Source organism: Phyllostomus hastatus, unplaced genomic scaffold, assembly GCF_019186645.2.
Source record: "Phyllostomus hastatus isolate PE091 unplaced genomic scaffold, TTU_PhHast_1.1 phas_scaffold_1674, whole genome shotgun sequence".
NCBI lineage: Eukaryota > Metazoa > Chordata > Mammalia > Chiroptera > Phyllostomidae > Phyllostomus > Phyllostomus hastatus.
In genome coordinates, this window is record NW_025334011.1 from 55,242 (window position 1) to 69,163 (window position 13,922).

Sequence of the window (13,922 nt, forward strand, 5' to 3'; positions counted from 1 at the left end):
CACCTAGAACAGGAACAGTATCACAGAAATGTAGATCACATGGAGGGTTACCAGGAGGGCAATGGAAGAGGGAGAGAAGGGGAAAATGTACAGAGAATAAGTAGCATAAATGGTAGGTAAAAAAATTGACAGGAGGAGGTTAAGAATAGTATAGGAAATACAGAAACCAAAGAACTTATATGTATGACCCAAGGCTCTATTTCCCAGCTCTGGGACCCTGGGTTGAGTGGTCTGTCTCACTCCCCAATTTCATCTGGCTAATCTGCACACAAATGTGGGACCACTTGGTCAGCCAGCCACCTTGCACATAGTGCCTCCCTTCACAATCACCGCCTTGCTGGGTCTGCCTGTTGCCATTCTATGCCTGGGGTCTGCCAGCCACCACCTGCGCACCCAGGGTCCACCTTCTGCAGTCTTGTGCACCTGGGGTGCCTTGCTTGCCTGGTTCCACTGCTTTTTTTTTGCTGCGACCCCTCTCTGACCCGCTGCCCAACTCCACCCTTCCTACTGGTCTGGATGAATGTGTCTATTTTAACTCCTTGGTTGTCAGACTTCCATACAGTTCAATTTTCTATCAGTTCTGGTTGTTATTTCATTTCTAAATTGTCGCTGTCCTTATTTTGGTTGTGCAAGGAGGCACAGTGTGTCTACCTATGCCTCCATCTTGGCCAGAAGTCAAATCCTTCATCTTTTTATATAGAGATCTCAATAATCATGCGAACCTGACCATAACCTTTTACATGACTTCTCTAGGAATCTAAAACAAGATAAGTTGAGGAATAATGAGAAGAAAACATTTGATCTCTAGTACAGGGTGCAGCAGAAGTAACCCCTGCTTGAGTATGGTTGGTAAGGTAATAATATGAGTGTAATGATTTGCAGTTTTAATTTGAGCATTGCACCTAAAATATCATATGGTATGTTTGAGTGTGATATTGTTATGTTACAGAATTACATGTTTATGATTTTGTAATAAAACAAGGGGATTATTTGTGCTGGCCCTATACGTTAGGAAAACCTTCCTTAGATCTCAGTTCGTAGTTTCAGTGTAGACCCCTTCATTTGCTGTTCATAGTGCATATCAAATTTCTCATTCAGGGCCACTGTGAAGTGATTCTTCCAGTCTCCTGCAATTCCTGTAACAAAAGGACAAACACAGTAAATATAGTGTCTTTAAGCCAGAATCATAAAGTTTTCTAATATTCATCACTTTCATTAATACCTACACAAATTTTATAAACCTCAATTGTAGTAATAAAATATATACCACAAATAATATACATATTTGAGCTTGCAAAGAAGGATTTGTTGTGATTGTTAAAACAATAATACATTGCAAATTTCTTTCTCTGACTCTTCCCTCTAATGCTACTTCATTGAACTTTTTTCTCCAATTCCCTCTCAAATGTTGGGGCTTCCTCCTAAGATGAGATCCATATTTTACCATGTCCTTCTTCATGCTGATAACACTCACATACAGATTTATATTTCCATATCCATCTGCCTATATAATATTGCCACCTGAGTTCCATACAATTACCCTAAATTCAACTAGTTCAAATGTTAATCCATTTTGTCCCTACCAAATTGTGTTTTCCTTTCCATAATCAGGTTAATGGCAATACCAGGAATCCAATGCATAAATTTGGAAGTTGTCCCTTCAATCCTACATCTAACTTTTTATTCATACGCAGACTTTTTTCATAAGAGAAAGGCTTTTCTCTCATTTTGCTGCTACTGACAGAGAAATTCCTCAGCAGTTCTCACCCAGGTTATGACAATAGCCTAGCAGGCCTTTTTCTTTTGCTTTCTGTCACATCCATCCCTCTCCTGGCAGAGGGAAGTCACCCTGCATTTTAAATCAGTCATTAGTTCACTTTCCACCTTAGTTCAACAAACTCTAAACTGTATCAGTGAAATAATCTCAAAAGTAAATAATAGAAAATATTGGGTTGGCCAAAAATTTCATTTTTTTTCCTGTAAGATGGCTTTAGTAGCACTTAGTTGTTTTTAACTTCATTTGGAACAATTTTGTTTGTATTGTGACAGCTGTTATATCAGAGTGCACAAAAAAAACACAACAAAATTGGTGAATTTTTATGTAGTTATTTTAATATTGAACATAGAAGAGAAGATGCAACATTTTTTGGCATATTATGCTTATTTCAAGAAAGGTAAAAATGCACTTGAAACATATAAAACTGATTTGTGCAGTGCATGCAGAAGGTCTTTGTGACTCATTGAATGTGTCAAAAGTGGTCTGCAAAGTTTCATGCTGGAGATTTCTCACTGCATGATGCTCCACAGTCAGGTAGACCAGTCGAAGTTGATAGAGATCAAATCCAGACATTAATCAAGAACAATCAGTGTTCTACCATGTGGGATATAGATGACACACTCAAAATATCCAACTCAATAAAAGTATTGTTGAAAATGAGAAAAATCCCTCTCTTCTCTTACTGAAAAAATTAAAAGGACATTTTGGCTAATTCAATTCATGTTCTGGGTAGGGTCTGAGGGTATAGCAGTAAGCAGCTCTTTATAAGAATGATAATTAAAGTCCAAAGTTTTATCTTAAAAATATATGGACATTATGGGAAAGAAGACAGTAATCTGAGAAAATGTATCAATAAAATTTAATCTGCATGTTAACTCTTCCCTGGGGCTCCCTGTTTTCCCCAGTGGCATTCCTATTATTTAAAAATTTTCCTGGCCTTCTCACTGATAATTTAATTTAAAGAGCATGATTTTCTCTAGTCTGCTTCTGCCACAAACAACAACAACAACAACAACAACAACAACAACAACAACAACAACAGTAAGACCAGATATCCCCATATTCTGTATATCCCATGTCTTTCGGTTTATAAACTGATTACATACCTCCTCTCATTTCACTGAAAGGAGTGGAAAATCAGTTCATTTTTGAAATTTTGATATTTTTGCTAAGCAGAGCCATATTTGTACTAGGGGGTTGAAGCTTTGTCTTTTCTAAAATAGCTTTACTGAGGTATAATTGATATATAAAGACCTGTACAGCCCTAGCTGGGGTGGCTTAGTGGATTGAGCTCCAGGCTGCAAAGCAAGACCTGTACATATTTATGTACACAGTATTTGATGAGTTCGGACATTTGCCATGTAGTCTTGAAAAATGTCTGCTACTTGGTCAAGGAAAAGCTGACTAATTTTTCTAAGCTTGTTTCTTCATCTCAAAATGAAATAATAATAGAAGCTCTCTCCTGATTCTCTAATAAAAATTTAAAGATAATTAGTATTTTCAATTTATATTTGTTTATATAATGTACATGGTGCAGCACCAAGGCACACAGGCCTAGTAGATGGTAGCTAGCCAAGCGTGGTACCAGTGCTGGGGCTGAGGCTACAGTGGCTGCTGGTCATTCTTAGCAAAATATGCTACGTATACTAAATAATCAGCAATAACAATTTATTAGTAGTAGTATTACTAATATTTTATGTCTCTGAAGAACTGGTAACACAATAAAGAGATTCTTCAGATGTGAAACAACTCTGATGTAAACAAGCTGAGCCTACAGGCATGGATAGGCCTCACTAGATGTTTGCTTATAACTATTTCAACTTGTGATTTCCTAAAGCAACAGATAGAAATCACATGACTAACTTACCCTTTCTCATGAAGGGAGATATTTTTTGGTTCATGATGCAATCTGGTAGTGTTGTATAATTGGTAGATGGGTTGTTTCTCATCTCTTGGAATGAAGTATGTTGTACAATCTTGTCAACAAGCTCCCCTGAAGGCTTCCTTTCTAGAAATTGTATAAGTTTCATCACCTCTCTTTTGATGTCCTAGAAAGCAAAAAAAGTAGTTTGAAGACTCAAATACCAAAATTGAATGCATTACTATTTGAATTAAAAGAAGAAAGAGAGGGGAAAAAACCTTTCTTTGTCCCCCCCTCATCCCTACACACTGATATTGGAATTAGGCCTTTATGAGGAAAAATACATCTTATAGAAGTGCTATATTTTAAACTTCCCTAAACACAATTTTATCAGCCATAAAATGGACACAAAATATATTTCACACCATATAATTTCTTATATACAGTATACAAAATACCACTTTATTATACCATATACAAAAGTAAGCTTAAATGGATGAATTACTTAACTGTAAGACCTGAAACCATAAAACCTCAAGGAGAAATCATAGGCAGTAAACTCTTTTACATTGGTCTTAGCAATATATTTTTGGATATATATATATATATGTGTGTGTGTTTTGTTCTATTATATATGTATGTGTGTGTGTGTGTGTGTGTGTGTGTAGCAAAGGTAACAAAAGCAAACAATAAACAAATGGGACTACATCTGACTAAAAACTTCTACACAGTGAAGGAAAACATCAAATAAAAAGGAAGGGACAACCTCCTGAATGGGAGAAGATATTTGTAATGATATATCCAATAAAGGGTTAATAGCCATAATATATAAGGAACTCACAACTCAACATCAAAAAAGTGATCTTATTAAAAAATAAGCAGAAAACATGAATAGACATTTCCCCAAAGAAGACATACAGATGATCAAGGGACATAAAAAGATGCTAAACATTATCAAGTGTTAGAAATACAAATCAAAACCACAATGAGTTATCACTCCACAACTGTCAGAATGGTTATTATGAAAAAATCAACAAATAATAAGGGTTGGCACAGATGTGGCAAAAAGAGAACCCTCTTGTACTATTGAAGGGAATGTAAATTAACGGAGCCACTAAGAAAAACTGTATAGATGTTGCTCAAAAAATAAAATAACTAGCATACAACCTATCAATTCCACTTCTGAGTATTTACCTAAAGAAAATAAAAACACTAATTCACAAAGACATGTTCATTGTAGCACTATTTACAATAGCCAAGCTATGGATGCAACCTGAGAGTTCACTAATAAATGAAAGGGTAAAAAGGATGTACCATGTGCTCCCCCCACACATATATGAAGATGATGTGATATTTGATATATATATGTATGAAAGTTTTGTATGTATATATGAAGATGTGATATATGTATATATACATATACATATATATGGCCTATTCAGAAGGTATCCAGCCATGAAAAATAGTATGTACTATGAAAAATGGAGACATTTATTGAAGAAGATGCAAGATACAAGAAACATTGTACACAGGACAATGACACCTCAGCCTCCTTCAAGTAGGCACCTTGGGACCCACACAGTTCTCCCAGTCACCGTCAGCTGCCTCATCCTATTTTCCTGAATCTCATCAATGTCTTAAATCCCTTCCCTTTCAAAGGTGATTTTAGTTTGGGGCAAAGCCAGGAATGGCAGGTGCCAAATTTGGGCTGTAAGGGGACTGGGTCACCTGGGTGGTTTGATGTTTCACCAAAAAATTCTGCATGAGACGTGTGCAATGCATGAACTGTTGTAATGATGAAGTTGCCAATCACCAGTTGCCCATAGCTGCAGCTTTCTGAATCATTCAAGTGTTTCCATGGAGGAATGTCAAGCTTAACAAAAAAATTGATGCAGATTTGTTGCTCTAAAGTGGTCTTGCTCGACCAGAGTTGGACCCAAAGAGGGGACATTCCAACGGTTGAGACAGTGAGATAAAATTCACTTTGCTTTACAGAGAACCTGCAAGTTATTGCATATTTGTATTATTATTTTTTCATTATTGTTACATATTTTATTTTAATAGTAGTTCTGTATTCCTCTTCTTTCTGTATAGTCTTCTTTGTTTGGCTGGTTATATTGTATCATTTGACAGGTTTCCCCTGTTCTCTCTTTCATAGTGTATTGCTAATTTACTGTCCTTCAGTTCGCTTGTGTCTCTTTAGCACACTATTCAAGGTCCTATATTCCTTATTCTTGTTATCCAGATCACATAGATTCTGTCATATGATTTTTGATCTAATATTATTGTAAATAATAGTTGTCCCATACAATTGCAAATACCTCACAACACCTCTCCCAGATCTTAGCCCACTTCATAGTTTCCTGAATTCCATTACTATAGTGGTTAACTATATTCTCTCACACATTACACCTATTTACTATCCTTTACTCTCACCTTACCTCAGAATCTGACCTCCTGCAACCTCACTGCTTTCTAGATCCAAGTCACAATCCTTCCCTCCCCAACAAGAGTCTTGTCTTTGTTCCATCCTTTCTAAAAAGTGGCTAGTGGGTGGAAGATCACAGTTAACACTATACATAGCCAAAGGATCGCCTACCTCTTCTCTGCTGACTGTTACTGTAAATATCATAGAATATTCTCTTACTGTTTCAAACCATTTTGCCTTCCCCCTCCAACTGATCACAAAAAAGAGTAGGTGGAAGTGGTGAACACCAGGTTACCCACTAGAAGAGGAAACCCAACAACATAGGAACTACCAATAGATAACAACAGAAGAAAATGAAGGAGGGAGTAGAAACCACACAAACCTCAATCCAGGACCTATCTGGAAATACAACTAAATAGTGGAGAAACTACCCAGTACAAACAACTGAACAAGAGCAAGAGGGAATCCTCAAAACCTTAGAAGAACCAGCTTCAACAAAACTTGCCCTCACCAGCACAATAAAATACAAGTGGTGGTGGACGGGGTGACCCTCAGTTAAGGAGCTGGTGGGAAGGACCCACAAAAGAAAGACCCAACAACCATCAAAACCCAAAGAAAAACACAGAGACAACTTAAATGACAGCCCAAGACTAGTGAGCTCAGGAGATCAAGGAGACTGTACCACTGAATCTCACAGGTATTCTACCACAGAAGTTAACACCATAAACCCAGGGAGACAGAACAGATCATTTAAGAAGCTGAAGCTAACAAGAAGAGTCCCACAAAAAATGAGAAGACAAAGAAACAATCCCCAAATGAAAGGAAAGGAGGAAGCCTCAGAAAGAATGCTAAATGAAATAGAGGCAACTCAATTATCAGATATTGAGTTCAAAGCAATGGTTATCAGGAAGCCCAATGAGCTACCAGAAACTACAGGGAAGCTACAATGAACTAACTGAAAACTATATCAACATGAACAAGGAAACAGAAACTATCAACAAGGGCCAAGAGAAAATGAAGAATACAATTTCTAAATTGAAGAACACAGTAGAAGGAATGAAAAGTAAGATTGATGAAGCAGAAGATCAGATCAGCAAGCTAGAGGACAAAGTAGAAAAAAAAAACACCCAGAGAGAGCAAGAAAAGGAAAAGAGGCTCAGAAAGAATGAAAAGGGAGTAAGAGAAATGCAAGACAATATGAAACATAATAATATCCATATAATAGGGATACCAGAAGGAGAAGAAGAAGAGCAAGGGATAGAAAACCTATTTGAAAAAATAATGATGGAAAATGTCCCTAATTTGATAAGAGAAAAACTCACACAAATCCAGGAAACATGGAGACCCAATCAAGAGGAACCCACAGAGGCCCACTTCAAGACACATCATAACTAAAATGGCAAAATTCCAAGACAAACAGAAAATCTTAAAGGCAGCAAGGGAGAAACAGGAAGTAACATACAAGGGAGCCATGATAAGGTTAGCAGCTGACTTCTCAATGGAAATGCTCCAAGCCAGAAGAGAATGGCAAGAAATATTCCAGGTAATGAGAACCAGAGGCCTGAAATCAAGACTACTTTACCCAGCAAGGCTCTCAACCAAGACAGAAGGCCAAATAAGGAGCTTCTTAGACAAAATAAGTCGAAAAGAATACACCTCCCCCAAACTAACTCTGCAAGAGATGTAAAGGGACTGATCTAAGGAAAGAAAGGAAAAGAGAGAGAGAGAGAGGAACACGCATACATAAAAGGCAATGAATAAGTACCTATCAATAATAACCTTAAACATAAATGGATTAAATGCTCCAATCAAAAGACATAGAATAGCTGAATGGATAAGAAAGCATCACCCACACATATGCTGCCTACAAGAGACCCACCTCAGGACAAAAGACCTGAACAGGCTGAAAGTGAAGGGCTAGAAACAAATTTTCCAAGCAAATGGACAGGGAAAAAAGCCAGGATAGCAATACTCATATTAGACAAAATAGACTTCAAAAAAGGGACCATAAAGAGAGACCCAGAAGGTCACTTAATAATACTCACGGGAAGAATCTATCAAGAAGACATAAACATTGTAAATATATATGCACCCAACATAGGAGCGCCCAAATACATAAAGAAAATCTTAGAGGACTTCAAGGAAAATAGCGACAGCAACACAATTATAGTAGGGGATTTTAACACCCCACTGTCAAAAATGGACAGATCTTCCAAAAAAAAATATCAACAAAGATATTGTGGCATTGAACAATGCCCTAGATGAAATGGACTTTACTGATATACATAGAGCCGTTCATCCCAAAGAAGCTAAATACACATCCTTTTCTAATGCACATGAAACATTTTCAAAGATAGACCACATGATAGGACACAAAACAAGCTTAAACAAATTCAAGAAAATTGAAGTCATATCAAGCATTTTCTCCAACTACAAAGGATTGAAACTAGAAACCAACCCCAAGGGAAAAAACCCCAAGCACTTAAAATCATGGAGATTAAATAGCATGCTATTAAATAATGAATGGGTCAAGAATAAAATTAGGGAAGAAATAAAAAAGTTTCTGGAAACAAACAAAAATGAACTCACAACACCCAAAATTTATGGAACACAGAGAAGGCAGCCCTGAGAGGGAAGTGCATAGCGATACAGGCCTACCTAAAAAAGATAGAAACATTTCAAACAAACGACTTCACCCTACGCCTACAAGAACTCAAGGAACAACAACAAAGACAGCCCAGAGCAAGTAGAAAGAAGGAAGTAACCGAGATCAGAGCAGAATTAAATGACATAGAGACTAAAAACACAATTCTAAGAATCAATGAATCCAGGAGCTGGTTTTTTGAAAAGATAAACAAAAGTGACAAGCCTTTAAGCAGGCTCATCAAGAAAAAAAGAGAGAGGGCTCAAATAAACACTTGACAACCTAGGTGAGATGGACAAATTTCTAGAAAAATATAATCTTCCAAAACTCTATGAATAAGAAGCAGAAAGCCCGAACAGAACAATAACAACAAAAGAAATTGAAACAATAATAAAAAAAACTCCCAACACACAAAAGCCCTGGACCAGATGGCTTCACAGGAGAATTCTACAAAGCATTTAAGGAAGAGCTAACCCTTATCCTTCACAGATTATTTCAAAAAATCCAAAATGATGGAAGCAGATAAAGACATAAGAAAGAAAGAAAACTTCAGGCCAATATCACTGATGAACATAGACTCTAAAATCCTCAATAAAATATTGGCAAACCACGTCCAACAATACATTAAAAAAATCATACACTATGACCAAGTGGGATTCACCCTAGGGATGCAAGGATGGTTCAATATTCACAAATCAGTAAATGAAATACATCACATAAACAAATGCAAAGACAAAAATCACATGATCATATCAATAAATACAGAAAAAGCATTTGATAAGGTACAGCACCCATTCATGATAAAAACACTCAGCGAAGTGGGAATAGAGGGAGCATTCTTCAACATAATAAAGGCCATATATGAGAGACCTACAGCCAACATCATACTCAGTGGGCAAAAAGGAAAATCTTTTCCACTAAGATCGGGAACCAGACAAGGTTTGTCCACTTTCACCACTTCTATTCAATATAGTATTGGAAGTTTTAGCCACAGCTATCAGACAAGAAAAGGAAATAAAAGGCATCCAAATCTGAAAGGAGGAAAAAAAAAACTGTCACTGCCATGACATGATAGTGCACATAGAAAATCCTATAGACTCCACCAAAAAATGGCTTGACCTAATAAATGAATTTGGCAAAACAGCGGGATACAAAATCAATATCCAGAAATCTAAGGCATTTCTGTACACCAACAATGAAACAGCAGAAACAGAAATCAAGACAAAAATCCCATTCGATACAGCAAAAAGAAAAATAAAATGCTTAGGAGGAAACCTAACCAAGGAGGTAAAAGACCTGTATGCAGAAAACTACACAACACTGAAGAAAAAAATCAAGGAAGACACAAACAAATGGAAACATATACCGTGTTCATGGATTGGAAGAATTAACATCATCAAAATGTCCATACCACCCAAAGCAATTTACACATTCAATGCAATACCTATTAAAGTACCAATGGCATATTTCACAGTCATAGAACAGACACTTCAAAAATTTATATGGAACCATAAACAACCCCGAATAGCTGCTGCAATTTTGAGAAAGAAGAGCAAAGCAGGAGGGATCACAATACGTGATATCAAATTGTATTATAAGCCCACTGTAATCAAAACAGCCTGATACTGGCATAAAAACAGGCACATAGACCAATGGAAGAGAACAGAGAGCCCAGAAGTAAACCCAAGTCTCTATGGTCAATTGATATTTGAGAAAGGGGGCAGCAGCATAAAATGGAGTAAAAATAGCCTCTTCAACAAATGGTGTTGGGAGAACTGGACAGCTACATGCAAAAAATAAATAAATAAATAAATAAAACTCGAGAACCAACTTACACCATACACAAAAATAAATTCAAGGTGGATAAAAGATTTAAATATAAACTGTGACACCATTTAATTCCTAGAGGAGAATGTAGGCAGGAAAATTTCAGATATTTCATGCAGCAACATTTTTACTGATATGTCTCCTAGAGCAAGGGACATAAAGGAAAGAATAAATAAATGGGATCTCATCAAAATAAAAAGCTTCTGCACAGCTAAAGAAAACAGTATTAAAATAAAAAGAGAACCAATTGTATGGGAAAACATATTTGCCAGTGATACTTCAGACAAGGGTTTAATCTCCATAATATACAAAGAACTTACATGACTCCACTCTAAGAAGACAAACAACCCAATTAAAAAATGGGCAAAGGACTTGAACAGACACTTCTGCAAGGACGGCATACAGAGGACCCAGAGACATATGACAAGATGGTCAATATCGCTAGCTATCAGAGAGATGCAAATTAAAACCACAATGAGATACCACTTCACACCAGTCAGAATGGCCATCACAAACAAAGCAACAAACAACAAGTGTTGGAGAGGTTGTGGAGAAAAGGGGTCCCTAGTGCACTGTTGGTGGGACTGCAGACTGGTACAACCACTATGGAGAGCAGTATGGAATTTCCTCACAAAACTAAAAATGGATCTGCCTTTTGACCCAGAAATTCCAGTGCTGGGACTCTATCCCAAGAATATTAAAACACCAATCCAAAAGAACCTATGCATCCCAATGTTCATAGCAGCACAATTTACAATACTAGATGCTGGAAGCAACCAAGATGCCCATCAGTAAATGAATGGATCCAAAAACTATGGTACATTTACACAATGGAATTCTATGCAACAGAAAGAAAGAAGGAGCTCCTACCCTTTACAACAGCATGAATGGAACTGGAAAGGATTATGTGAAGTGAAATAAGCCAGGCAGTGAAACACAAATACCATATGATCTCACCTTTAACAGGAACCTAAACAATAAAACAAAGAAACAAGCAGAATATAACCAAAGACACTGAAATAGAGAACAGGCTGACAATAGCCAGAGCAGAGAAAGCAGGGAATTTCAGAGGAAAGGGGGAAGGGTTTACAGGAACAAGTATAAAGGACACATGGACAAAAACTAGGGGGGTGGAAATGTTAGAGAGGTGGGGAGCACTGGTGGGGGGGGCTGGGATGGGAGTAAAATACAGAAAACTGTACTTGAACAACAATTTAAAAAATGTTAAAAATAATAAAATAAAATAAAATAAAATAAAATTAAATTAAATTAAAATAAAATAATAAAATAAAATAAAATAAAATAAAATAAAATAGTCTTGCTCGGTTGCTCAGTCATTTTTAATGTGACAGCCAGAGTATGTTTACTGCCCCAACTGACTAATCCAGTGAAGTCACCATTGTTCACACATTTGCATTCCAGTCCACTCTCATTGGCTGCCAGGTTACCTCAAGTCAGGCAAACCATTCTCATTATATTAACAATGGCTGGACTTTTTCTGGACAGACCTCTTATATAATGTGCCTCGTATATAATATACACCAGCCTTAATTTTTCAAGAGTATATATCTACTAGTGGAATTTCTGGGACTTTGTCTATGTTCATATTTTGCCCTTTGTAGATAGTGACAAGTTGTTTCCACAGTGTTTATATCTTTTCACAGTACTATCAGGAATGTTTTACTTCTCACTCATCCAAATCCTAATACTTATTGTTGTCAAACTTTTAAATTGTAGTCAGTATGGTGGGTATGAAATAACAACTCATAGTAGTTTTTATATGGTATTATCCTGATTAGTAATGAAGCTAGAAAAAAACTAGATTATCAGGAAATTTTGAGGCCATGAGACTTTTGCATATCGCTATCTGAGCATTTTTTTTACTCTCTCCTTCTGAAAGTTGGAATTGATATAATTGGAACCTTATCATGCTAGCTTACATATCCATTATTTTTTAAGTATTCTATTATTTCAATGTGGTGAATTTTATAGAATTAACTCAGCTCCATCTTCCACATTATTAATCCATGATTTAGGCATGTCTGACTTATTATTTAAACTATCTTTTAATGACTAATTTTAATTGATTATTTTAGAAATTCTATTTTGGCCTTGGCTGGGTAGTTCAGTTGGTTGAAGTGTCATCCCAATACACCAAGGTTGTGGGTTCAATCTTATTAGCGGCATAAACAAGAATCGACTAATAAACGCATACATAAGTGGAAGAACAAATCAATGTTTCTCCCTTTCTCTCTCTTTTTCTCTCTTTTCCCCCTTATTCTCTCTCTAAAATAAATTAAAAATATTTTTAAAATAAAGAAAATAACAGACTGACAGAGTTCAGAGGGGAGAGGAGGGAGAAGTTCAGGGGAAAAGGGGAAGGGTTTACAGGAACAAGTATAAAGGACACATCGATAAAAACTAGGGGCAGGTGGAAATGGGAGGGAGGAGGGAAGGGCTGGGTGAGTGGATTGGGGTGGGAGTAAAAGATAGAAAATTGTACTGCAACAACAATTAAAATAAAATTTTAAAAAATCCCCATGTTATTGGACCCACACAATTCCAACTCGTGTTCAAAGGACAACTATGTAACCATTAGCCATCGAGAATAACTTTCACCTATGTAAATTCAGGGTTAAAATTTGAAGTAATATTGCTAGGTATATATGACTCAAAATGAAGCAAAACGAAACTCAAAAAAAAATAAAGAAAAGAAATCCTATTTTGCCATTCTTTCCAATCTGACTTGTTAATTTTAGTAACTTCTTGCTTCTTTGTAAAATTTATCATTTCTTCTTTTATTGCATAAAAATTATGCATAGTTTTAAAAAACTTATATCTGATAATTCCTACATAATTTTATCAGCATCTATAGATTTGGAGACCAGTTGACTCTCCTTGCCTGTTGTGATTTCTTGTGTGTATATATGTATGTATGTTGTTTCTGTTTTGTATTATAAACTCAAGTTCTTTCAAATTTTTTTTGGTAATATTTTGAGACTTTGGTTTAAACATATTCATTCACAGATTTTTACTCACTAACTTTAAATCTGTGCTAAAGTTTCTGGATAACTAATTTATGGAGATAGCTTAACCATTCATTTAAAGGCAGGTTTTTGTATCTAGGGTATTGCTCAACAATAACATTTTACAAATTACTAAAATATGACATTATAAATATTATAAAAATATAAGTTGCTCATATCTTTTCAGCATCTTACCTCCTTCATGTCTTCATAGAAAAGAAATAGCACATGTGGATTCTTTCTCATTTCCCACCAAGATTTTGCATGTTCATACCAAGGACCATAAGGAACTAAAATTAGAGAAAAAATATAAGAGCATAGTATCACCTTTATATATATATAGCTTTAGAATGAGTGTT

General features: G+C 36.1%; 1 protein-coding gene across 2 annotated transcripts in view; it reads right to left on the bottom strand.

The window, feature by feature from the left end:
* Positions 1-595: 595 nt before the first annotated feature.
* Positions 596-13,922, bottom strand: part of LOC123831255 (sulfotransferase 1E1-like) — a 36,700-nt gene continuing 23,373 nt past the window's right edge. For both annotated transcript variants that reach the window (XM_045858074.1, XM_045858075.1), the window contains exons 6-8: positions 13,759-13,853; positions 3,645-3,825; positions 596-1,136 (exon numbers count right to left, since the gene is read on the bottom strand). In XM_045858074.1, the coding sequence (XP_045714030.1) occupies positions 1,024-1,136; positions 3,645-3,825; positions 13,759-13,853 (389 nt within the window). In that variant the 3' untranslated portion in view covers positions 596-1,023. The remainder of the gene's footprint in view (positions 1,137-3,644; positions 3,826-13,758; positions 13,854-13,922) is intronic.